The sequence below is a fragment of the Larus michahellis genome, chromosome 1 (genome assembly GCF_964199755.1).
Source record: "Larus michahellis chromosome 1, bLarMic1.1, whole genome shotgun sequence".
Classification (NCBI taxonomy): Eukaryota; Metazoa; Chordata; class Aves; order Charadriiformes; family Laridae; genus Larus; species Larus michahellis.
In genome coordinates, this window is record NC_133896.1 from 193,026,440 (window position 1) to 193,052,835 (window position 26,396).

General features: G+C 43.3%; 1 protein-coding gene across 2 annotated transcripts in view; it reads left to right on the top strand.

The window, feature by feature from the left end:
• The first annotated feature begins 887 nt into the window (after positions 1-887).
• WDFY2 (WD repeat and FYVE domain containing 2) overlaps positions 888-26,396 on the top strand; it is a 67,155-nt gene continuing 41,646 nt past the window's right edge. The window contains exon 1 of one of the 2 annotated variants that reach the window (XM_074566408.1): positions 888-1,151. In XM_074566408.1, coding sequence (XP_074422509.1) covers positions 1,015-1,151 — 137 coding nt within the window. In that variant the 5' untranslated portion in view covers positions 888-1,014. Of the gene's footprint in view, positions 1,152-23,327; positions 23,362-26,396 lie in introns of those variants that run through there. The other variant, XM_074566418.1, reaches the window with a different exon arrangement.

Consider the following 26,396-nt stretch of genomic DNA (forward strand, 5'->3'; position numbering starts at 1 on the left):
AGGAGGAAGTGCTTTGGAAGTGCTTTTTCACTGGCTTTAGCACAGAGCTTTGGGTAAGTTATCCGACCTTCTTGGACCTCAGTGAATCCGTCAGAAGAAGGGAGTGAAGAGTAGCATCTTGCTGAAAATGAGCTGCTGGAAGTCTGTTGCATTTCCCTTGGGAATAAACTCTCCGACGGTGAATTTCTACTACCGTAGAAACTGCAAACCTGCTACCAGGCCCTGCCTGCCCGAGGCTTCTACCGGCCCTCACCTCTGCCTGGGCTGGCCCCGTGTTCTATTTCACCCCTTTTCAACACCGAATACTGAAATCCACGTAGAAATCTTTCAATCATGTAAACCTTCCATGGTGCAGAACGTACTACAGAAAGTTTAATGCAAGTTTGCTGTTTTGTGACGGCAGGAATCCCGTCTTTACCTCATGTGCTGACCATCAGTCCCAAGATAAACTCGGACAGGAAAAAGTAATGTAAGAAGAGGGAAGAAATCGCCCCTTTTAATCTTTGCTCCCCTTTCTTTCGCAAATGGGTTGACAGCAATGTGCCTGCAGGGCGGACAGCGAGGCAGCCGAACCGTGCCAAGACAGGAGCACAAGGCTCCTCTTGTCAGAAGCAGGACGCGTTTACCCGGCTGCCCCCTGAGGGGTATTTGCGCTCGGCCCGAACAACGCACACCCCTGGGAGAGCGGCCATTGAAGAAGACGTGTGTTTAAACCGCCGTCTGCCCGAAGGTTTTCCCTCGCAAAAGCGCGGTGCCGCAGCCCGGCCGTATGACATGGCGGCGGACGGCCGCCATTTTCCTCCCCTCAGACCGCTGCGCCCCGCCCCGGCCCGGCCCGGCTCGGGGGCGGTGCCGCCACCGCCTCCACCACTGCCCCGCTGGTTCCTGCTTCCCAGGGACGGCGTCGCCCGGCTCCGGCAAGTCCCTCCTCCGCCTCGGCAGTGCGGGCCGCCTCCCCCTCGGCCGCAGCCTCCTCCGGCCGCAGCGGCGGTGCCCGCCGGCCCCGCGGCGCCCATGGCGGCGGAGCCTCAGCCCAAGGCGCTGACTCGCAAGCCCCTCCTGCTCAACAAAGTGGAGGGCTCGCAGGAGGTGGTGAACATGGCAGCGATAGTGCCCAAGGAGGATGGGGTCATCAGCGTCTCCGAGGACAGGTACCGGGAGCGGGCGTCCACAGGTCCTGTGGGGCCGTAGCGGTGGTCTCTCACCTCCCGCCATCCCCGACGAGGGATGGCGGGAGGTGACAGGTCCTGCAGTGGTGATCCACCACCGTCGCCGGCGAGCGGTGGTGGTGACGGACCACCACCATCACTGACGCGACGGGAGACTCCACCACCGGAGTCCAGGCGGGTCGCGGTGTTCCCGCATGGGGACGTGGCTTTAGGCGGCCACAGCTGGTCCTGGAGGAGAAGGAGCTTGGGACGGGGGTCTCTCGCTTGGTGTCCATCTCCTCCTCCACCGCCGTGTGGGTCAGGGCGGTGGGTGGGCTGGGGCGCTGCTGAAACTTGCAGGACTTGAGTGACTTCTTTAACGTGGGTAAAATGGGATCTGAGATCGCCTTCATCACAAGAATTGCCGGGGGGCGGGGGGCAGACTGTGGAGATCTTTGACCTTGCCTAAAGGTTGCCGTGGCATTGGCTAAAACAGTAGTTTTGGTTCCCTTTTCCCCTCTCCAAGCGTTTCTTGGTAATTGTTTAAAAATACCATGTGTCAGTGATAAGATCTTGGAGTTAAATCCCGTGTTGTAAAGCTGCCAAAGAGCAGAGTGTTTTCAGGCCGTTTTGCCGGGGTCTGAGGCTGCCCAGAGGCAGCTTTGTCTCTTCTGAAAGAGCTCAAACTTCGTTCAGCCCTGCAGCCGGAGCTTCAAAACTCCATCCTGAAGGTGCCTTCCTTTAAAGCAAGAGCTTATTTGTCTTGCGGAGTCCGTAAGTAATTATTTTAAGCAGAGTTTCTTTGCAACTCGGGTGCATGGTGTAACCTGTGTCCCCAGCTTGAAAGACAAATGTTGCCCAAAATGTGTGAATATGTTTTGATTCTCAAGGGTTTGTGGGTTTTTTTGGACTGTTTCTCTTGGATGCCTGTTATCCTGTTGAGTGTCTGCTTTTATATCTCTGCTAGCTTTCTGGAAAACTGTCAGTATTTCTTTCATCTTGTTTTTGTCCTCACTGTGAGTTACTCTTCAGCTAGTTGTCAAATATGTGCAAATTTAAGATCATTTAAGTTCATCTAAGCTGTGGTCTTCAGGTGAACTCTCTTGCATCACAGCAAGAGAAACTGAGCTACATAAAACAAGTACGCTGTCACAGGGACTTAAAGCAGAGTTTTATATTGCTATGTGTTCATGATTTTATTGTCTTTACGGTTTTTATGTATTTGTTGTGAAGCTGAATAAAGCTTCAGTGTGTTTTTGCACATTTAGTTTGTTAGGCTTGCTCAGCTGTTTCTTTTTCTCTGTAGTGAAGTATTCCTGAAATTCACTTGCTCTCATATAGGTCTGTCTCTCAATCTCTGCCTCTCCTCTCATCTCAGAAAAAATAAGTAGCTTCTGCTGTTTTAGCACATGTGACTTGTTGAGAATAGATTGATTTTCCAAGTTGATATTTCTATGTAGAGAAAGGGATTGATCAGAGATCTTTGTTTCACCAATAACTGAGATGTCAGGTTCAAGAAACAAGTGGTGAAGTGGAAGCCAGGGGTTTCACACTAAGAAACTTGCTAGTTCATAAGCAACCATCCCTATTCCTTCTCATCCCAGGGCAAACCCCTGGTGTAGTTAGGTCCTGCTTGCTGACGAAACTGGGTGAAGAAATCTGCTGCTAGATGTGCTGATAGATACCTGAAGTTTTGCTCATGATACAGGATAGCTCTACAGACACTAAAATACTGTAGTAAGCCTGGAGGTTCCCAGGCTATTTTCTGACTGAAGGAACTAACCAGGTAATTTGCCTGCTTGTGGGGCTGGTTTGCAGTGTCTTTGAGATGCTATAAGCTACGATCGTGCCTTTTATTTCTTTAGGCATGAGGAGGTTGATTGATGGCTTTTTCTCTCATTTTTCCACCTGCATTAGCATTTTTATTGTAATTAAAAGGTTCAGAGTCTAAAACTTATTTGGAATAGCAGGCTGGGAGTTAAGCTTGGAGATTTCGGGATACCTGGGGTGAAAGCAAAGTTTACCAGATTTTCAATACCTGTGACTTATGGTTAGGCTTGTGCAGATCCTTATGGTACCTTTTCCTGTTTGGACCTGCCTCCTAGTGTTACTGTTGACGCGGTTGTTTAATGGCCTTGGAATGTGGAGAGCTTTTAGAGATTCCTGGAAACTGTAAGGGATGGTTCAGGAGATGTTATCTGTCTTTTGTTAGTGTTTCCCAGCCTGTGATATGTACTGCTCATATGAGAGAAATGTTCTGAAACTTTTGCAGGGAACTTCAGCTGGAATGACTGTCCATCTCCAGCACTTGCTTCAGGCTGGGGAGGACGGGTCTTCTGGAGATGAAGAGGAAGGAGTTCTCCGTTGGTTTGCTAGTTAATGGCTGAACATATATATCATTGTTGAAGTTGCTAGTAGTCTTAACATACACAACAACTAGATACCACTTTAAAGGTTTTCTTCAGTGCGTGATGTGGCTCTATACCAGTAAACTCTTCAAGGCGGGAGCTCCATCTCTAGTCTATTTTTATGACACCGGTGGTTTTATTTGGTTTTAAAAGCCACGGAAGTGGTTTCAGCTATAGCTTGCAGACATAGTCATGCATTATGTAGCCCTGAATCGTTGTATTTGTACATGCATGCACATATTTTAGGAAATAAAATGAAAACCAAGTGATAATAGAGAGTGTGGTTATTCCTCATAAAGGATGACATAGATGGGGAAAGAAAGAATCTCATGGCAGGGCCAGGATGGAGGGGGGGTGGGGGCAGGGAGGGGTGTGTACATATTTAGCTAGATTATCTAAACTTTACGTAACCTGCAAGGTTGGAGTTTCTCTTCAGTGTGCATCACCTTTGTGCTCTACATTTTTTTCCTCTTCTGAATCCTAGTCAGTCATGTTAGTTGAATGGTGTGCATTGTGTCCTAATCTTAATTAATTTGGCTGATTCCTTTCTAGGGTAAAACAGTCTGAGCCTCTATCTCCTTACAGTACAGCTGGTGTGCATTGGAAGGGATAACATGTAACTTTTTCTAAGGAAAGGGGATGCACCTGTCTAGGCAGGTGAGAGTTAAAGGAGTGGCAGCATTTGTTATCCAAGAATGTATAAATCTGATGCAGTAGGGCTATAAGAATGAAATTATTAGCTTTCATCCATGCTTTTTCACCTGCCAGCAAATGGGTGGAACTAACAGATACATATATCTGAACGTGTAGAGTCTTGAGTGATCCATAGCATTGAGTACCCTAGGTGCTACATGCGAAGCTAAAATGGGATTTTCCTAATGTGCACAGCTGGCCCTAAGTTGTCATCAGCTTCCTGTGTGTTAAAAGCATACACTACCTTTTCAAAATTGCCGAACATCCTTGTCTTTTGTTGACTTCAGAGGGAGATGTGGGTGTTGGGCATGTCTGAAAACTAGGTCACTGGCATGTCAAGTTGAGACATATCAACTCTGTGCTCCAGAGCAGATTTAGTGTCATTAATCTTACCTGAGCATGGGGATACGGTGGGAGAAGTGCACTGACGCACACAGCTTTCAGTTCTGCTTGGGAAATACACTTCTGTATTTCCCAAGAGCCTGCCAGTGATGTGAGTGCTCATTCAGCTGGGTGTCCTATGTGACGATTGTGTGTCACCGTGCAAGACTGGCAGGAGGGGGCTAGGTGTCATCGTGGTAAACCTGCGCTTTGCCACTAGCCATCTTTTTTTTCCACTAGCTATATTGTAGGTGAGGAAATCTTAGACACGTGCTGGTGTAGGAAACTTTCCTGATAATTATGAGCTCTGGTCTGTGCCCTCTTTTGGGTGGGAGTTCTGTGCTCACTTCCATGCTACAGAACTTGGAAATGTAAGTGTTGCAGTCAAGAGCTGTTCTCCTTGAAGTATTCATGGGAGGTAAAAGTTTTCATAGTTAACTGAAAGTGGTCAAAATCCTCTCCATTTAAAAAACAGACATTCTAGTCTCCTAGAAGGTGACAAAACCTAGGAGAAAAATATTTATGCCATAGGATTTTTATTTATTTATTTATTTATTTTAAATAAGGGAACAGAGACCTTTGTTTTCTCCCCTACCTCATGTCATTTTAAGTTCTTTTTGAACTGAGATGTCTCAGCTTCTTTATGGATTGCTGTATAAACAGTGAGCCTGGATGGTTTGTCATGTATGTGCATATTGGTATCTTCATCTTACAGAGGGAAAACTGTGCAGAGCTTGTATTGCCAGGTTTGAGTTACAGTTTGAGGTTTTTAAATGTAGATATGCACTTCAGCTGTTGTCCAAGGCTTGTCTTCTGGGTAGGTTAACTAGCAGATACTAGGGGGTACAAAAAATGAATGACCATCTGGTGTAGGTGAAATCTCAACTTTGCTAAACTAATGGTGTACTAGGAAAGGGAATGTGCATGTGTGACAAGAAATGTGGGGGTTTTCTTGTCCAGATCCAGAACATAAAACATACAGCATTATTGTTCATGCTTGTGAAATACCTCTAATGGAAGGTGGGATTCTTCACTCAGCACTGCATCCCAGCAGGATGCAAGGAACTGCCAACCTGTTCGTAAGCTCTTTGGGTTTCCTTTCTCCTGTGGTGGAGTGGTAGAGAGTGATTTCTTTGCAGAGCTATGGTTTCAATACAGGTTTGTCATTCTCATCTAAGCACAGAGCTCCGTCACTGACAGCTGCTCTGCTTTGTGTGTGGCTGTTGGTTTGCAGCAGAGGTGCAGGTGATGCAAGAACTGATTTTGATGCTGGCTCTCTGTGTATGTTCATCAGTCCAAACCTGTAGGTTTCACACCCAGGTTATTGCAGCATGAGCAGTAGTTCAAGCAGCACAGAAGGTGTGGATGCTCTTCACAGGTGTAAAAAGACATGTCCCTGCCTAAAGGTTCTTTAAATCTTTATAAAAACATCAGTCACTGATCAAATTGTTGAGAGGAAATGAAGGAACTCTACATGAACAGTGCAAAGGTTCGTAAGAGACGTATTGCTGTAGATGCAGCTTGTTTGCTCTGAATGTTTTTTTAAATGCATGTGTTGCAACTTGATGACTGTGTTTGGAATGAAGCTCAGGGTGGAGGTTAGTGCTGGCTGTTTGAGTTAAAGAAGTGGATACTGGCAAGAGGTTTAAGAGCAGACAGAAGGTCCAAAAGCTCTTGGAGTCAGAAATTGTTGCAGATGTTGAAAAGCAACTGTTCTTGATTTGACTAACATGTATCCTGTTGAGATGCCAAAATCCTGGGAGTAGCACATAAAATGTTTTTCTGAGTATTTGTTTGGGATGATAAACTCTACTTAGTATCTTGTGGCAGACCTTTCAATGTATTTTTTTTAACCCCCTGTGTCCCTTTGTACCACCAGGAGTTGACTTCTTGAAGTTTGCCAAAGCACCTTGCCTTACGATGCTCTCCCCCGAGTACTTAGTATCAGTTAAAGATTTAAAGCACAAGCATTTAGTCTTGCCTTGCTGATTTGAGTTATCCTTCAACTGCTAGCTCATACAGGTCAATGCACTAATTGGTGCAACTCCTGCAGTTGTATTAAGTTCATGTCTTAACTGCAAGGTGGCAGCTGCAAAAATGTGATATGATGTGGCTTTGGACCACGACTTGTACAGACCCAATTTCAGCAGCAGAATTAGACATCAAAATAGAGTGGAACGTTAGATGCCCGAGTGTTGTAGAGTCAGAGGTGCGGTGGTTTTTACTTTACTCACCTCTGTGTTTTAGAGATTATTCATATCTTACAAGCTTTATTTGGAATAAGAAGAGCTACTCAATACATCTTCCGTTTGCCTTATGGCAGCCTCTTTTTCTGCCCGTTGCTGAACAATGCTCTTGAGTTGCAGCAAGTTTCAGGATGGAGCATCCGCCTCCCATATTAACCAGTTCTTGTTTTTCTTCTTGTCTTCCCTGACCCCGTCTTAATTTCACTGGCATCTGCTTACACAGAGACTGGCTCTCTCATCAGCGTGTCTTGTATCTGTCAGGCTTGGTGACCTTCCCCTGCAGCCTCTCCAGTTCTGCAGCTGAACAACGCTCCTCGCTGAGAGGAGACTGCACAATGCCACCTCTGTGTGTGCCCTGTGCCCCTGGAAGAAAAACAAATGCTGATTACGGATTATGCGCAACACAGAGACAGCATATAAGTAAAAATGTACTGTTGCGGGAAACTTGTTGCGTTTTCTCCTAAAGCTAAGGATGACTAGAAGAGGCAGTGATGCTACAGAATTAAATGGCTGCAATACCTTAAAATAAAGGTATTGCAACAGTTTTGAAGCTAGCAGGATAGTTCAGTAAGGCTGGCTTTTCATTGAGGGTCACTTAGTGAACTGAAGGTCTCAAACAGCAGGTGAAGTTGTAGCACAACAGAAATTTGTCAGTAGCTTGTTTGACCTACCTTGTAGGATTTTGGTTACTGAGGCAGACTCTTCTTTTCTTTCCCTCTCTGCATGGTATCTGCCGACAGTGACCTGTGCACAGGTTTCCCAGCAACATCTTTCAGCTATGTGATAACACATGCAAGAGAACTGCTGGAAAGTGGCACAAGTTTTGTAAAATGTTGTTTGTAACAGCCTTAAGAGAACAAATGGGAAGGAGAAAATGGGAAGGCGTAATGCAGGCACACTACTGCTCCTCTGCTCAGGAGCTCTAAAAGCTTCATAAGTGACGTGCAATGCCCTAAGGAGAGCAACTGGCTTTTGCACAAGTTTCTTATGTACATCACTGTGTTCTTGTGCCCTGTAACCTCTCAGACATTGGAAGGCCATTTGCATTAAAGCCCCCCAGAAACCATGTTTAATTGCCTTGCCCATGGTGCTTCTGTCACACACCTGTCAAATATGATTCATTTTATATAAAACTCTGCCAGTATCTGCGTGTATTTGCCCAGAGATTTGATGAGAATTGCAGTAGTCCCTAGCATAGTCTGTTGCAAAGACAGGAGCAAGAAAAACCACAGCTGTTTCCCTTCTGCATATGGCGTGAGGGAGTGATGGATGCAGCCGTGGTGCCGCAGGATGCAGCAGGCTGGGGTGGGGCACCATGGAAGGGGACGGGAGCAGTGGCCATGGGGTGCTGAGAATAGCCACAGGCAGCGGGATGCATCTTGTTCAGCAAAGCCTTGTCCTGCATGGGTCATCTTAGGAAAGAGAAAATAAAACTTCCTTCTTTATACTTCTGTGAGGTGAAGTATGAAATGCAGTAAATGGGGAAACTATAAAACAAACATCTGCACAGGACCAGCACGTACCCCAGCAAGTAGGTTGGGTGAGTGGCTGGAACAAGCCCGGAGAAGAAAAAGGACAATTTTGTGAAAGGAGAAGCAGGAGAGGGCAAGTTTACAAGGCAGCCCTCCAGGGATGGAGCTTTACATAATCATGAAACCATATGCATCTCTCAGGGTTCTTCATATGTCACAGTCTGTCTGCCTGATGGCTTGAAACTGTGCATAAATAATGGTCAAAATGGATATTTGGCCATCAGGAAGCAAGTAAAAAATTTTGCAAATTAGACTGTACTGAGATTTTAGATAGACAAAGTGCAGCCTTCATCCTCATAAAAGGGAGAACAGTTGTGGAGCCTGGGTTAAAAAAAGTTGTGTTTTAATTTTTTTCCTAGTCAGGCTGCAGGAAATAGTGTTGTGTAACTAACCTTGGCCAGACTTTGAACATATGGGCTTTGCTTGTCATACCATGTGTATTCACCACTTAAATTAAGTTTTTCAGGGAACTCTTAAGGTTTTGAGCACCGAATCGAAGGCGATGCCAAAGCACAGTTCTGGGTAGAAGAGCACTGCTGTTCTGCTGCCAAGTTTACTGAGAAGTTTGATCTAAAGTTGTCTTTTTTTTTTCTCCAAATCCTGTACTGTTCCCTCTTACTGTGAGGTAAAAGATCGATGTTCTTAGCAGGTTTTTGAAATAACGGTAGTGATTGATCAGCCCCAGAAGGCAATGCTTTTGACCTTTACAAGTCTGTAATAGCAGTTTCAATAGGAGTTGAGTCCCATGGAGAGAAATCTAAGAAAAATCTGTCCTAATGTGAATTGGCCTATTTTGCCACTAGGTTGAATTATCTGGATTAGAATTATCTGGATTCAGGTGATAGAGCAAATACAGTGCCCTGCCTTGAAGGGATGTGGAGAGAAGATCCTTGCCTATGTTTAGAACATGACAGATAATGAGATTTTGCACCTCCAGCAGAGAGTGCAAAGTTGATAAATTTACCTTCGGCTTCAAATTCACTTATAATAACAAATAAAGGCTTAATTGTATTCTTAAGCAGGTGGTGCATCTGCCTCGTGGAATACTTTAGGGTCTTAAAGTAAACAGCTTTTTTTTTTTTTTAAAGCTCTAGTAAGGTCTAATCATGAGTTGGTGCTAAAGTTTTTACTTTAGCTTAAAAGGTAATAAGGTATAGCAAAAACATAATTACATTTATGCAAGCTAATGCATGCTAGACAATGGGAGATGAGAGAGGGTTTTGCAGTTGGTTCAGATAAGTGGTACGTATCCTCTTAGTACAATAGTTTCAAGATTTAGATGTATAGGTATCAACAGTCTCCGACTTCCACACTATCCACGGCTTGGAATAAAAAATATATAGACAGTGACTGAAAGAGGAAATCCAGTAGGTTTATTGTGATGCAAGATGAGATGAACCAGGAGAGCACTGAAAATTAGTCTGTTCTGTTGCTTGCTTTCTTGTTGCTGTTTAGGTTTTCTGAAGCAGAACAGCAAAGCTTATCTTATAAATGTCTCCTCTGATTTGGACGCTTCTCCAAGAACATATACACTGAGTTTTCTTCCCTTGCAGATGTTGTCTGAATATAGTGTTGAACTCAATATTCTGTAAGGTGTTTTGGGGCCAGTTTATTGCACAAAGATCTGGAAGGGATTGACTTTTCATTTAAAACAGTAGCCTCTTATTTCTTTTAAGAGACAAGGTCCTCATTAAGTATTTTGCCCCCTTCATATATGTTGGAAACTTCAGGAATCTCAGCGCTGTGAAACTGGAAATGGTGGCTTAGATTTTATTTGTAACTAGTTTGCACTCAAGTTACTTATGTGCTGAATTAGCCTCACTTTTAATATTTTCCGCTTGGTACTTAGTGTTATTAAGCTGCATCTTCTCACTCCCCTACTCTGTCCCTGTTTTCCTGTTTGATACAAGGAAATTCTGACACCCCCCCCCTCAGCTCTGTGTTTTGCTAGAGCAGATGTGGGCTATGGAGTCAGCCAATGAGTGGTTCAAATTGACATTGCAAAGGCCTCATGTTTTCTAGTAGCCTGCGCGTGGCACAGGATGAAAGTAAAATCTCTAAGGTGATTGTAATAGATAGAATCATGTTTGTTAACCAAATCAGGCTTTCTTAAAGGCTGGTGAAAACTTACACTGTTTCGACTCTTCACATACTTAAATCGCAGGCATCCAGCGTGTTATCTGGTGCACTTTGATACCTCAAGGCCTAAATCACAGGCATCCGGTGTGCTGTCTGGGGCACTTTGACACCTCAAGGCCTAAATCACAGGCATCTGGTGTGTTTTAACACTTCAAAGGGAAGAGCTAAGTTGTGAGTTAAGCTGAAAAGAGTCTCCCCAAGGACACTGATAAAGATGAGGAGCCTTCAGCCTCACGACCATCAGGAGGCGGGACAAGACCGACCCCCTAGCAACACGTCGCTCAGACACGGAATATACCAGGATTGACACATATACGGGAACCAGAAGAGTATATATAATCAACTACTTTCGGGAAGGGGTGTGCGCCGTTGGCGGAGCAAAGACTCCCCGGCCGCCCAGCGCTGTTTTGCTTGTTGCCGCTTGCTTAATAAAGTAATTTGATTAATTGGACTGGTTCCTGTCAATTATTGGGCCTCAATCTATAACAGTGACCATGATCTCTAAATCTTCTGCTTTGATGGTAAGGACATAGCCTGTGGTCCAACCTAGCTTTTACTGCATGCAGGGTTGACTAAAGACAGCTGCAGCGTTTTGATGTCAGGGGAAACACCTCTGTATGGTGTCTTGGCTGGACTTGCCTTTACTGGCTCTACTTTATTGGCTGTTTCAGCAGCTTCACCAGCAATAAGCTGCTGCCAAAGGCCGATTGCACTTCTGTCATTACTGGAAGTCTCATGCCTGTCCTGTTCTCCAACGTCAGGCATACAGCCCTTGTGCCTGCTCTTGTCCTCTTGGCCCCATTGCTTCGAACTCCTGTGGCACAGGAGTCCTTGGTCAGGCTTCAGTGTAGCCTGCTTTCTGCCAGCCAGGAGCTCAAGGGGAGGTGGAAGGGCCTTTGCTGAAGAGCCCTGCATTGGCTTCCAGAGCTGAAGGATTGTTTTTAGTGTGCTGTGGTAATGGTTTTCTTCATCAGTACCTGCTTCTGCCTGTACTAAAAGCTAGAGATCGAAATAGAGCGCTATGGTAGGTGTTAACGGGGAAAGAGAGGACTAAAGCTGGCCCAACATGAATTGTGCTGAGGGTGGGAGGTGAGAAGATAATGTATCTATCAAGTCAAAATTGACACCTTTGGCTTTATTGTACCCAAAGTCTGGACTAAAGTTATTTAATGACAGGAATTAAAAAGATGATGCTGTTTGCTGAAGTGAAATTATACATTTTATTCTGTCCACTGAGCCCTATTTTATGTCCCATTCAGTCAGAATAACTATAATTAAGCTCCAAAAGTGTGTGTCAGGTCTATCAGAGCCTTGCCTTAGTAGCCGAGGCTTTTAGCCCTGTCTGATGAGCAAAAGCCTGTCTGATATTACCTCATGTTTTCTAGGTCGCGTTGCACCTGAAGTCGGGAGTAATAGAAGTTTTTGAGACTGCATTAGCTGCCATTGACGGCTAAGAGTGGACATATGCTGGATGTCTTCAGGCAGGAGAAAGCAAGAGAAGCAGCTAGCCTGAGAGTATCAGCTGTGATGGGCGGTAGACCACTGTACTTGGCACAGCGTATTACATAGCAATGGCTGGTTACACAATGTATAGGTACTAATCCATTTCCAAAGAAGAGCACAGTCTCTTCCCTTCAGGAAATGAATCAGACTTCATAAGCAAATCTCTTCTTGCTAACTTCTGCAACTGCCAGTAAATGAGTGGGAATAGATAAATCCATCATCATGCTTTCAAAATATCAACTAGGAAGTGATCCTGCTGGACTTCAGCAGGGACATCAGCTCAGACCCATACAAACACAGAACTTTCAGGTTCATGTTCTGAGTCCTGTTGTTGCTAGATTTATTTGTAACCAAAAAGCAAAAGCATGTAAAATTTTGGAGAGCATGCTATGTTGCTTGGAGTCCCATGGCAGGCTGAGCTGTGAGGCACTGGCGGATGAGGAGCCCTGTTGAGTGTGGTGGGCTGTTGCAGAGACATGCCCTCAGCCCTGCTGTGGGCAGAGTTTCTGCAGGCTGTGGACGTTGCTCTGGGGAACATTTGGGATCTCTGTTGCGTATCCCCTCATCTTCCTCTCTGTACACTCTTTATCATTGCTTGTATGGTGAGGGAGCAAAGGACAAGCAGAAAGGTAGGAAATCCCGTGGTAGCTTGTGCTGCCACTTTAGTTCCAAAGTTAATTTTGGAGTGAAAGATTAAAAGCAAAGGTAGGTTTTTTTTGTTAAACAAGGAATGCTATAAATGCTGGTGGTTATGGTCTTTAGGTTTCCAGTGGTTGACTCTTCCTCAAATACTTTGGCTAACCAATCTTAGATATCAGAAAAAGCAGTAGGAAAAGGGAGTTATGAATGTACTGATTGTTTAAAAAAAATTTATATGCTGTAGTGCCTGAAAATGTGTGAACTTTATCTGAATTCTGAAAGTTTCTGTGATTTAGGATGTTTTTACTCCTCCTTTCCCTCCTCCTCAGTAGGTTCTTTGGTAGATAAGAGATAAACTTGGCGAGGTTTTCCTTAATAAGTTTTCATTAACAGGAAACCAAGCCAAGGAGTCTCCATCTCTGACTAGTTTCATCCACAGCATCCTTTTAGTCACAGCTTATATTCATCCTTCTAAAAACCTGATGACTTAGAAACTCTTTTTTGAGGAATCAGGAATAAACATTGTTGTCTGCTTTTTATGAGGTGTGAACACACCTGAATGAACAACCCAAGGAGTGCCAAGGTTGAGGTGACCAGCAGGAAGCTTGGCTAAACCTAACAAATGGGTTGGTGTGCCTCGTTCAGTGTCTTCCATGGTCTTTCCTGTGCTCTACAACTGAGCTTGTGTTCACATGCACTTTTTGACACGAACAGACATTTTTACATAGTTTAAAGAGCCAGATTCTTTTAGAAACAAGTATAATTGTCATTCAGCTCTTAATCACAAAGACAGGACTACTAACTATGTAGGTAAGTATTTTGTATACAGTGTCATGTGGGAGAAGTAGGTAAATAACCATTTTGACAAAAATTCTGGATGCAGGTAAAGCAAATGACATGGGTAATTGCTTAGTGATCTGTGTTCGAGAGTGTTGCATGTGGATTAAAAAGTGCAAACAGTGGTTTCCAAAGGTGGTGTGTATGTATGTATTGACACCTCAGACTCAATGGTGTTCTTCCAGAAATAAATGATACTGCCTGTGTTTGCAGGCGTGCTCCTAATTTAAAAGCCAGGCGTTGTGATACTGTGAAGAATTATCCTGGCAATGCTCCTCTTTTTGTTCGTAGTTTGATTTCCCTTTATGGCTGTATGATGACTGTAGTTAAGCCAGAAATTTCTGTTTATTCAGTTGCTGGCCAATACCTTTACTCTGACTTCAGGCTAATAAAAATGAAGGGTGGAAAATGGCAAAATATGGACCATCTTGAGATATTATTGCGGTGTGCAAGATAACGAGAAAGGAGGACTCTTGTGAGCAGAAACAGAAAACCCCTTGTTGTTCCGACTTTCTGTTTCTTCTAAGCAAGCCCCGTATTGCACAGGGTGGTGTATGTAGGGCAGACTTCAGCAGGATCAATATTGTTCCTCTTCTCAACGACTGCATGAATCAGCTGGGAGAGACAGGCAGCTGAACCCAGGGCCACTTGCTATAATGACTGTGTTTCTAACAAATTAAGTAGCATGAGGACATGTATTCAGGCACGGAGATCTGGCTGGCTGTACTGTATGGTTCGTTGGTACCAGGCACTGCTGTCGCCATGAGCCAATTCCCACAGTGTCAAACAATTCCCAGACAGGGTCTGGGAGTCAGCTTGGACCAGGGACCATTCCTCGTACACAGCTGGGATGCAGCTGCTGGTTTCTGCGCCAGGTGGCCTTTCTGCCAGAGACTGGTCCCAGCCCTGTGTCATTTATCAATCCAGGTGTGTTTCACATCTCCAGGGCACCCAGATCACGTGGCTGTCCCTGCTGGTGGGGAGTCAGATTTGCCTATGGGAAATTGGTTCTGTGATTTTTAAAAAAAAAAAAAACAAACAAAAAAACCCCACAACAACAACAAAAAAAAACAACACAAAAAACCCAACCAACCAAAAAAAAAAAAAACACAACCCAACCCAAAGCTGCTAGTTTAAACAAGACACAGCCCTTAAAAGTGGTCTGCCTGCCTAAACATTTCTGCTGGTTTGAGATCTGTAACAATAAGTTTAATAAAAAGTCTGAATCTGAGACCAAAAATAGTTTGAGATTCTTAAGGCTGACTTCAACCAGATGTCTGGGGGAGGGCAGGTCTCCCAGGGCCACAATACTGAGAAGAAATGCATGCACCACCAAATTCCTGCGTGGGACATCGGCCAGCAACCCATGAGGCCACAGCCAGGGTTGGAACCCAGCTGGAGCACAGAAGTGGCACTCGTGGCCTCTGTGGCCACGTCCTCTGGTCAGACCACTGTGTTCTCTTGCTGCAACTCCATAGGCCCAGGCATTGGACCTGTAACCTGTCTGAGTACATCTCCTCATGTTCCTCAACAGCCGTCAAGATTATTTGTCTCCATGAGCCTTTGTTTCTGACACCCAGGGATGTATCTCTGACTGGGTTGAGAAGCACGTTGTTTCATCATGTCCTGTAGGTCTGGGAGACTGGACGTGGATTTCTTTACACACCAGCTTGTTCCCTGCTTACACGGTCCTAGGGTGACATCCTTACAGTGGGCTTGGTGCCAATGCATCTGCACTGGAGCTGCTCCACATACTGCCAGTAGAAGAGTCCAGGCTTCACTTCTGATAAGTGTGACAGTCCCTCTGCTGTTTCAGGCCAAGTGAAAGCTTTGGTCCTGTATTTTTGAAGTCATAGAGCTAAGCTGTAGTAATGCCCAATTTTGAAATACAAGCCACTAATCATCTACCCCTTTGAAACACATATATAGTTGGGTGTTATGTGCTGAAGAGAGAATTCTTCATTGAGGTGATCCAAATATAGAGAAAAGCTTGGAGAAGATCAAGGAAGTCCAGAGACCCTCTGCAGGGAGGCTTTACCTAAACTTTTCATCTTTGAAAAGACCTTCAGTCATAAAAATGACATTTCTGCTCCTTTCAGTCCCTAAACTACTTGAAAGAAATTGAGCATACAGTTGCCACAGACCTTACTCCAAGCATTGTTTTCCACACATACATCTTTTCATGTAATGAATGCTTCAATAAGATCTTTGATGTTGCTGCCAAATGACTACAGAAAACTCTTAACAGGATATGAAGGTTGTATTAAAGCTTCAAGGTGGACAGAAGATAAGAAACTTTCATTTCCTAATAAAACTGGTGATGCCACAAAGGAACCAAGAAGAGGAAGTGTGCTACTTCAGTAGCTTGTGAGCTCTCTACCTGAGAAAAGTATAGGAATCTTCAAAACATGTTTGCAGTAGAAAGCACTGTACAGCTTGAGATGCTTGTTCTGTAACTATTAAGTAGGTCTTTCTGCCTTGTCCAGTTTACCTGACACTGATAATGTAACAGAAATTACATATGTCGTTGGGGCAAAGGCTTGTGGAGAGAAAGTCTCTCTTCTGTAGTCTTGCATAGCTTATTTTTGTACAGGCTGTTTCCATTTGGGTAGCTGGTTGAGGATTAGGATTCATATGGTATTTATTTCAGTCCTTTTTTTTTTTTTTTCTTTTTTTTCCCACCTCTTTATCCACTAATGTGGGGACACTGATGTGTCTCCCATTAGGAAGAAGTAGTAATTTGCTTTTGCTTCAATATATAAGCAAACACTAAAATTATCGGGGTTGGTTTCATCCTGCTCCGGGGTCATTTGAGAGTTTTACTGCTGACCTCATTGTGAGGCGGATCAGATGAGCGCTCCAGAAGCGCAGCTGATATTTGCATTACTGGGGAAGTGCATCTACAGCTGCTGCGGTAGGCAGGAGGATGATCGGCATCCCTTACCTGTCACTGACACACTAAGTGGGATGGGGCAGTGGTGGAGTCAGAAAATATGTGTTGGATGTAGCCTTGTTGTTCTGACACTCTTTGGCATGGCGCTACCCCATGGCGGTTGCATTCTCCTCCCGCTCCTGAGCTTGGCCCAGGTTGCTAAGCTGGGTTTTGTGTCTTGGAGCCAGGCTTTCCAGTAGTGAAGAGTGTTGGGTTTTCCTCATCTTTCATGGTGCGTTATTGTTCCCTCCTGCATTGTGAGGAAAATTATATATTCTAGTTTGGGTTTCTTGTGTGGAATGTCTTGTTATAAGAGCCTTCTGTGTTTACTCCTTTTCTACGAAAAGTTTCTTGGTAAGTTTTTAATATAATTTTGACTGTTCTCAGGATGGTTGGTCTGAAATTATCCTCTGGTATGCATCCTCTGATACTAAGGAAATTGTGTCAGATTATTTTAGCCCAGCTCTAAATTGTTATAAGGTTATTATTGCTTTTTTAAGGTCCAAGATAAGAGGATCAAGAAAGCAACAAGATTTCTTTAGAATCATGTGTACTTTGAATACTCAGGGCGCAAAGGTTTTATAGCAGTCTTTATAGTATTTTTCTACAAAATCTACTGCTTTTGCTGAACCACAAGATTGCACTTTCTCGCTCTGGACTCAAACAGAAATTCTACTCGGCCTCCATTGCATCAAATTTTATGGAAACAACAATTTTAACCAGATACTAAGAGAGAGACAGAGGCAGATTTGGAGTCAAATAAACTTAAATTATGGATAGCTATCAATTATGCAGAAGTAACATGGAAATAAACAGAACAAGATGTTTAACTTGGCTCCCCTTCCTCCTATGCAACTAAATTGATATTGTTTCCTGAAATCACAGATCGGAGTGACACTGGTGTTGTCATTTGGCGACACATTATGGTTATGTATTATCTGAAAAAAATTAGGCAATTGGGGGGAAAAAAAATCAATTGCTGAAGCTGAAAGTAGAAATTGAAAGTTTCTTTGTAGAGGAAGGGAACATATGATCATCCATCCTCCTTTGCAGAGAAGTTTAATTCTTGTTGGTGCATATCCAGTCTCGATGTTATGTTTTTAACTGCTGTTGAACTAGTTGCTGTGGCTTTGATAAGTTTCTGTAGTGGTTAGTTGCTGTTGCAAGAACTTAGCAGGTACAGGTGACTTCTGAGTCTCCTGGGGAGAAAATGGCCAGGCTAATGTCCATCCTACCAGCTGACTCAGCATCAACCGCTTATTTAATTATCCCCCCTGCCCCAACTCGTATTTGAGATTTGATTCTGGGGAGGGTGGTGTCAATCTCTGCATGCTCAGGAGATCTTATAGCCTGCCTTGTCCTCCTAGTTGACTGTTCTTACAGCTAAAGTGTTACGGAGTAAAAATGGGTGTCAGGAGGTGAGCATTTGGGAGCCAGGTGTTTACACAGTCCCAATTAGGATTGCAGGAGTATGTCCAGGTCTGTGGAGGATATGGGATTTCACACACTTGGCATTTTGCGTTGGGTGGCTTGAACTGCCATGTTTAACGAAAGTCCCATTTTTGAGTACCTACCTCTTCAGTAGGAGCAACGCTCCCAGACCTGGGCCCTTACCTTAGACCTGCTGGTGTTTGGTATCCCTGTCCTTAAGTTCTCTTGTGAAGCTGGGTTACGGCGCTGCTTTCTCTACCTGTCCAGGACTGATTTGGAAGGGTCTCAAACATCTGGGTTTTAATTTTGACTAATAGTAATATTTTGTAAATAATCCATGAACAGGACCTAGTTTGACTCTGTGGTGTGTGTTTACTTATTCAAAAGCTAAGCTTCTTTGAACCAAAAAAATGTTTTATTCTTGAGACTCAAGCTGGGGAGGGAACAAGAGGAGAAACTTGTGAAGAGCCAGTGCTGAGACTTGAAACTTTCCATGAGCATTTCAGAGGAAGGCAATTGAAGTGAAACGTTTTCTCTCCCTGAAAAAATATACAGTGAAAATGTTTTATTTCAAGTACAAATTTTGCAGTATGCGGTTGGGAAAAGATCACTTGAAACTGAGTTCAGATAGTCTGCGTTGGTCATGACTTCCTTTTTCAAACTATCGTTTATTTTCCTCTATGCTTATTTTGCAATGATAGATAGTGAACCTTTGTTTGCCTTAAATGCCAAAAAAAAAAAAAAAAAAAAAAAATCCTGTTAACAGGAAAGTGATAACAGCCTAACGGATTTAGTGTCCCAAGTAGCACAGCCAGAACATCCTATCTGTGAGGTACCAAGGTAAGTGGAAGTGCATTATCTGGAGAAGCCTTAATGTAGGAAACAATTTCCATGTTAGATATTTGGAGGTTGCTCACAGGGTAATACTCAGGTGTCAAGTGCAACTGGAAGGCTTTTCATTACCCTCTCTTGACTCTTGACACCGCCTCAGTGCTTCATAAATACAAAGTATGAAGCTGGACTTCTCCCTTCTGGGGTTGGGCTGACTTCATGCAGACTTCTTGATACCCCACCCCAGTAACTGGGATGCATGGAGAGTCTTGAGGTTTGAAGGGTTCATCTTCAGCCTGTTGCCTCAATTTGGATAGATTATTACCAAAATACTGTGCTGTTTCAGTTTTCTTCTCTAGGGATTACCGAGCCAGCTGCTCGCTGCTGTCCCTACTGCAGGCTTTTTATCATTCATACTTTATAACCTGTTCCCTACTGCTTATTCTTCCCATTCATGTTTTATCTCTAACACAGCTCCTTTCAACTCACTCTCTCCTTTCCTCACCTTCCTGTTTATTCATTCTTTTGGTGACCCTGTCTTATTAATTAGAAATTCAAAAAAGGACAGCTGCTTCCTTCCTGCATGAACTCTTGGAGCAGCTGCACATCCTAATGCTGACTGCTGTTAAATACCAATATCAAGCAGTCGTCTGATATGAAAAGTTAAAATGGGGCAGCTTGGATTGGGAAAAACACTGGCACCAGAAATCTGATTAAAATAATCTTGAGCATTGGTGATGTGAAAGGTGTTTGGCATGTTTAGCAGTTTTTATTTGCCAGATGTTGTCTTCTGAAAACCTGAAGTACCCATTGTATCCTTCTGTGTTCCAGCAGCTCCTTTCCCATCAGCAGCCCATAATAATTCCCAGTTTGTTAATGGATTTTTTTAAACATGTTTAAATATTATTAAAATGCATTCAATTGTTTTGAGTAATTGAGAGACGGTGAATGTGTGATGCCTTTCAGGTGATGGGGAGTGGGCTGGGATGCTGCAAGCAGTAGAGAAATGGAAATCAAATGGGAAGAGATTCTTTCTTTTGCAACGGAGGGAATGGCAGTATTTGCCTTTGCCTGATCGTTTCAAAGCCATGTTTGACTTAGTGAGGAAAGAGACAACAGCTGCTTGAGCAGGTATGTGGGCTACCTCTGCAGTTGCTTGAGGGTGCACAAATGCTGAAGGCTTGTTACTGCCAAGGAGAGGTGACCTTGGTAGCCTGGTATCTGCTGGTTAACAGGTGTTTCCTGAAAACAGAAGGACTGGGATGCAGAGGGAGTATCTGCACCTTTCACACACACATACGCATCTAAAGCTTATGTTCTTGCCAATAGCATGAGTATTTTTAAAAGGCCAAGTCTTCAGGACTTGCAAATCACTGTCATCCCTTGCTGAACCAGAGTGCTGGAGCCAGAACTCTGGGGAGAGAAATAGCATGGTTCAAATGTGCATAAAAATGAAGGGTGCCAGAGGAGCAGACAGTGTGGGATGACTGGGAGAACTGATGGGAAAAATTTCTCTAAGCTTTTAAGTGCATGATTTGGAGTTTACACTACTGGACTGTCTTTTTGGGTCCTATGTCTGAAGTAGGGGTTACTGGTTGACCACTGGGAAAGCTAGGATGTAGATCCCCAATGTTCAGTGGCATCTAATTAGCATGTAGCTGCCATGCCATGAGCTTTTTTTTCCTTCTACAGACTACAGAAATATTTTCCTTTTGAAAATTTGATCAAACAAAACTATTAAATGCTCTGGCACAACAACAAAAAATAGTCAATAGGAAAAGCAAAGACAAACCTTGGTCTTTCAGACTTATGTGAATGAAGCATTTTAAAGGTGCAGTGCCAGGGGGGAAAAGATGCATTTGTGAAATGATCTGGTTGTTGCATTTCTAAGAGCCTTTGTTAGCTTGCATTTATTTATATGGTGCAGCACAGATGATGAAAATTTGTGTGTATTTCCAAAACAACCCTTTTGTTCACTGCAGTGTTCAAGGTCATAACTGTTCTGGGTCTTTCTTGTAAACTTGCTATTCCTGTTTATTGGCATGATTTAGAGCAAGCTGTCCAGCTGATCTGTTTTAGGGGCCAGACCCTGTCCACAGGACAGCTCTGTCTAATCTCTTCTCCCTCTTCCCCTCCAACTGAAATAAAAATTGATTATAAAAATTGTTACCTGCTACTGGCCTCTGAGTAAATTTTTAAAATACTGCCTTTCGTGTGTACTACCTCCCTCCGGGTTCTCAGTAGTTGGGACATCTCCGAATTAAGTAAACTGCTATAACTGCTGCAGATTGTTAATGATTTACATTTCTTGATAACTGCTCACAAATTGTGTATTCCAAAGCTCACTGTGTGTGTTTGATAAGAAGACACAATTCATTTGTATTAGATATGACATGTGCAAGAGACTTACTGGACTGTCAGGTCGTTCCACCTGGATGTTTTCAGCATGTCTCAGATACCAGAGCAGGAGAGTGGGAGGAGGAACTGCTTGACACAGCAGAACACACATGGATTTTGAAACCAAAAGAGTGGGCTTTAGTTTGTGGAAAGCGTATCTCGTGGCTTGAGGTAACTGGATGTATCGTCTCAGCCTTTTTGCATAGTAGCTTAACTGTCTGCAAGGAAAGCTGTTCCTCCCCTCCCTGCCCTCCGCGTAAGAAGCAATCCTGTCTGACCTGTGAATAGCTGAGCCAGAATTACAAACCTGATTTAGCGTTTCAGGCAGTGCTGAGCCTGCAAGGCAGCAGGATCATAAAGGACCCTTCCCTTATGTACTGCCTTTACCCATCTCAGCTCATGTTTTTCCCTGGCAGATGCTGTGATCTGATTTTACGCTTTAACTAATAGCACAAGGATTTACTTGCCCAATGGGTGGTCTCTAGCTGTCTTCTACCTTGTATTACCATTTAAAATCTTGTGTCCTCTGCCAAGGTCAATGATAGATCTAGTCTGCTTTAATCTGCTGCCATCCTCTGCTTTCAATGGCCCTCCAATAGCCCAAAGTCATTATTTCAGACACCTTCTTCGCACTGTCCATGCCTGTGTTAACTAATGGCCTCCTGCTGGAAGGCAACATCTCTGGATTAAGTGGGGTGGAACAAGCTGTGTTCATGTGCATGCAACCCCTCCGCACGTAACTCAGGCCACTGGGAAAATATTACTTAACTCAAAGGTTGGTGATGTGTGATCTTGGTTAACACCAAGTTATCCTTTCCTAAAAAGAAACCATACGAATCATCCTCTTGTTGCTAGTAGAATAGCTTATTATCTTCACACCTTTACTTTACTTTAACAAGGATTGCCTGATTCGCTAATAGTAGTAACAGGCACAGCACCATCCTGACTGTGATAGGGGTGGGTGGTACAGTGCTTACATGCAGCATACGCTGTCTCTGATGGTGTAGCACAGTGGATGATGTACTCTTCATACCTGCTGTGCTGCTGTTGTAGGCCAGCTCTGTGGTACGTGTTATGAAGTGGTTTGCATCTGCTGTAATCTCCATATCTGTCAGTGTTCTTTTATGTGAGCTCAAGAATCCTTACCTGTCTGAATTCGGGCAGGCTGGTGCAGGAGCTTATTGAAAGGAAGGAATCCTGTCTTTATTCAGGATGGGGAAAGCTGATCAGCTTTTTCCAGTGGATGTGTACAGTTGCTCAGTAGTTAAATCAGCAATGATATAAAGTCCTTGCTTTGAAAGTACTCTGCCTCAAATCACTGATTTCTGTGAATATATAAATATTAAGACCTTTATTGTCATCACCATGCCTAATAGCATGACCTAGTAAGAACTTTCTGCTTTTGAATTTCAGGATGTTGCCTTTCGTATTAGCTTGGAATAAGATTTAAATGTGAGGGGTTGCAAAACAGAGGCAAATCAGCTGAGCTGTTTTTTTTTTCTCAAGACCTCAACTCTGTTTCTTCCAAGATCAGACTGATACTTCCTCTATGAATGGCAGCAATAAAGATCTGGAGAATGCAAGCTGAGACAGCATCTGGACAGGAATTGCAGAGGACTCTTCTTGTAACCCTCTAGACAAAAATAAGTTTGTGAAATAAGCTAGTAACAAGGTGCTAGAAGAGGGTTTCTAATAATGTTTGATGCTTTTGCCATGAACTGGAAGCTGTCCCTTATTGCAAAGCAGAAGTTACCTATAAGGCAATGACAAGATAAATAAACAGTAGCTGCTACAGGCTTTACGGGTTTGGTGGAGGGGTAGCAGTCACCTAAGCAGTGGCCTCCTATCGGACACAATTCCATCAGATGTCTTTATTGTCATACATTGTAATATATTGCACTGTTTTCACATTCAAATAGTGTATTTTTCCATACCTGGGCAGGGAGTTGGTTGTGTCCTCCCTACACTTATGTAGTAGATGTGGCTTTCCTGTCCCATCTTCACAAGGAGAAAGTGTGTTGTATACCTTCAAGATTTTCTGTGGCCCATGATTGCCTCTGCCTATTTCTCTCTTTTATCATTTTCTTTCTACCTCTCTTTGCCAGGAACATGTGGTTCTGGGATTGCCCTTAGAAGTTGTAGCTGGCAAATCCTCTGTTCCCTCCCCTACCAGTGCAGTCTGCTCCAAATTAGCAGATAAGCTGATTGGGTCTGGAGAGATGTGAAGAACTGCAGGAGAACATAGTAAGTGGACAGCAGTGTATTGCAGAGAAAATCTAATACTGATAAATATACGTTTTTCTCTCACCCATATTTTGTAAGTTTCTAAATCATGCCAGTGTGAATAAAAAACATGTAAAGCTGCTGCCAAATAAGCAAACACTGCTAGGGTATGTACAGGGAGAAGATGGATAAAGAAAAGAATGATAATGCTCTTATAATTCATCAGGTTTGTCTGTGTCTGGATTGCTGTGTTTAGTACAGAAGATGCCAGTTCAGACAGGATATTGTCTCATTAGAGGGACTGGAAGACAGGTAAGGAGAACAGGACACAAGAACAGCTTTCCCAAGAGACTGGAAAGATTGATTACCTTAAAGAGGAAGCATGTAAGAAATGATAGGAGTATACACAGCAACTAATCAGGGGAGAAAGTAGAGACAAAAGAAACTTCTAAGCTTGTAACACAAGAGCAAGAGGATGTTCATTGAAATTAACAATTAACTACCTTAAAGATGATAGAATAAAATTAGCACAGCATGGAGTTTGATGCTGAACAATGGGAAGGCTGTAACGAGGTTATATGAAAGAAGTAGCTGGATGTGAAGAGGGACGACACGTTTGAGATGAATTTTTTTAATAATAAAAGCAAAAGTTTAGGCTTGTGATACAGATTTGAAGACCCTTTCTTTTCACTTGTGTTGATTTCCATCTTCCTATGGAAATGCAGAGGTGACAAACTATGACTGTCTTGTAAGCCCTTGAAATGCCAGATCACCTCTAAATTACAGAATCAGAGCTCTGGGCTTTGCTGGCACCTCACGACACTCTCCTCAGTATGTGTGATAAGAAGAAATCTGAGAACCCCTGGCAAGGCACTTCAGGGCTGCAGTTCCTTTGCAGCTGAAGAGCAAACCTTTCAGGACAGGGTTGGGTTTGCATTGCTTTGCCCTCCTTCCTCCGTCCCTTTTTGCTGTCACTAAAGCTGCTAGGCTTGCTGCTTTCCTTCCTGGAGAGTACCATGACTCCTCAACCAAAGCTGTCCTGCTGGGTCAGAGCAACAGGGTGGCTTCTTGCCTCCTCTAGCAGAGCAAAGCAGGTAGGAGAGAGTTGGGTTTGTGCGAGGACGGTGAAAACATCTCTGAGTCAGGCTGCCCTGAGAGGAAAATAGCAATGAGCAGAAAAGCTGAGGGAACATTTTATCACCCATGAATCATTGTTCAAGTTCAATGGTAAACTGGAGGAACTGGAAATGGGATTCCTCTGCAGAAAGTCCTTCTCAAAGTAGAGCATTTCCAGAGGCGCCTTGCTGTGGTGCAGAGTACGCAAATACATTCCAAGTAGATGTGTTTGCTGTCTCTGGAAAAACAGTGCCATAATTGTTCATCAATATTTGAAATACAATAGCCTATCTGTTCTTAGAGAGGGTGTTTCAGTAAGACTTCAGCATCTACAGCCGCATGTGACCGGCTGATTGTCCTATTTGTCGGCTAAGGAACTTACCTATACCATAGCGGTGTGAGGGTTGGGTTGGGTTTGGTGGGTTGTTTGTTTGGGGTTTTTTTGCACGAAGTACAAAACCAGAGAAAATAAAGTGAAAGTTCACATAGCAACAGAAATAAATGTATAAATTGACAGATAACAACTTTATGGTAACTGCGGATGTTGGGACTTAACAGCTTCTTGCTTGGAAAGGGGTTCATTTGCATCGGGATATGATTGATGTTCTTTTCAAATCCAGGAAACAGGTTTTCCCCTACAACTTTGTGTTGCATAAATTAAATGTTGGGTGCTTTCTGACTGAGTGTGATAAGTATATTGTCAGTGGAAAATAACACTTTTACAGGTTGTGCATGCTCTTGTCTTTTTGCAGCTAGAACCCTATTTTCCTTACACTAAGATTCTCAAATATCTGCAATGAATGGTTATACTGTTTAATACATCAAATATCCTCCAAGAAGCAGTGAAGTAGTTAATGATTTAATTTAGTCTTTAGCAATGGATGATGCAGATGACTTACATCCAGAAATTAAAACGCTGACAGAGAGCATCATCCTATGGATGTGGAAATGTGGGTTCCTTCCCCCGCAGTAAAGGCATAAATTACTAGATGCTGCAGTGTATAGTTAACCAAGGAAAACATTTATATGAAAAATAGATTGAGGCCTAAGGGCATGACTGTTTGAGCCAGGATCTCTTGTCTTCCTCTGTATCCCTTTATTACTTGCAGACTTTTTTCTTCTGCATTCATCTCTCCTCCCAGGTGCTGTTCTGTTTTCTTACTGATGTCATGGTATCATTTCAGACCAGAACGGCAAAGAAGAGTAAATCCAAGGAAATTCTTTCTGCTCCAACATACTAGCGTTTATGTTTGTTGTAAATTCCAGCTAGGGACTTAGTTTAGTGTTTGGGATCAAATATCAAACTCTTCCTGTAAATTAACCTATATATGAATACAATTTCTAAGAAATGTCGTGCTGGTGTTATGCATATTGAAAATGGATAGGTCCAGATTTCGCTTCATAGATTCAAAAGCATAAGCTTACTTTTTCATCTGTTGAGTAATGAATTCACTTTTATGCAGAGTGAAGCATGCAGAACTTAAAAATTGTCACTAACTTAGTTGATAGCTCATCGCAGCTTTGGAAAAAAAAAAAGGGTTGTATTCTTCTGGACAGATGTTCCTACTGGACAGCTGGAAGCGGGCTGATGGCCTGGTACATTCTCGTTCTTCACCTTTGCTATGTGGACAATTTAGAGGGGAGCTGGAGAGTTGCTTTCTTGCAAATTGTTGATCCACTAGGTATTTTTAGCATGGTTCCACTGAGTCACTTATTGCATAGCAGGCCTGTATTTTAATCTAATGAGGATCTTTCTAATAACTTCCATTACTGAAACTTTTGAATGTGGGAAAGAGGTGAAAGTAATTGGATTGCAATAATTAAATCATCCAATGCAATTACCTTCAAAAGGTTGTCTGTTTATGCTTCCCGAATGCAAACGGGAATCAATCAGTACAAGAAGCTGCATCTGTTCTGGAAGCACATTTGGTGGGGCGTAG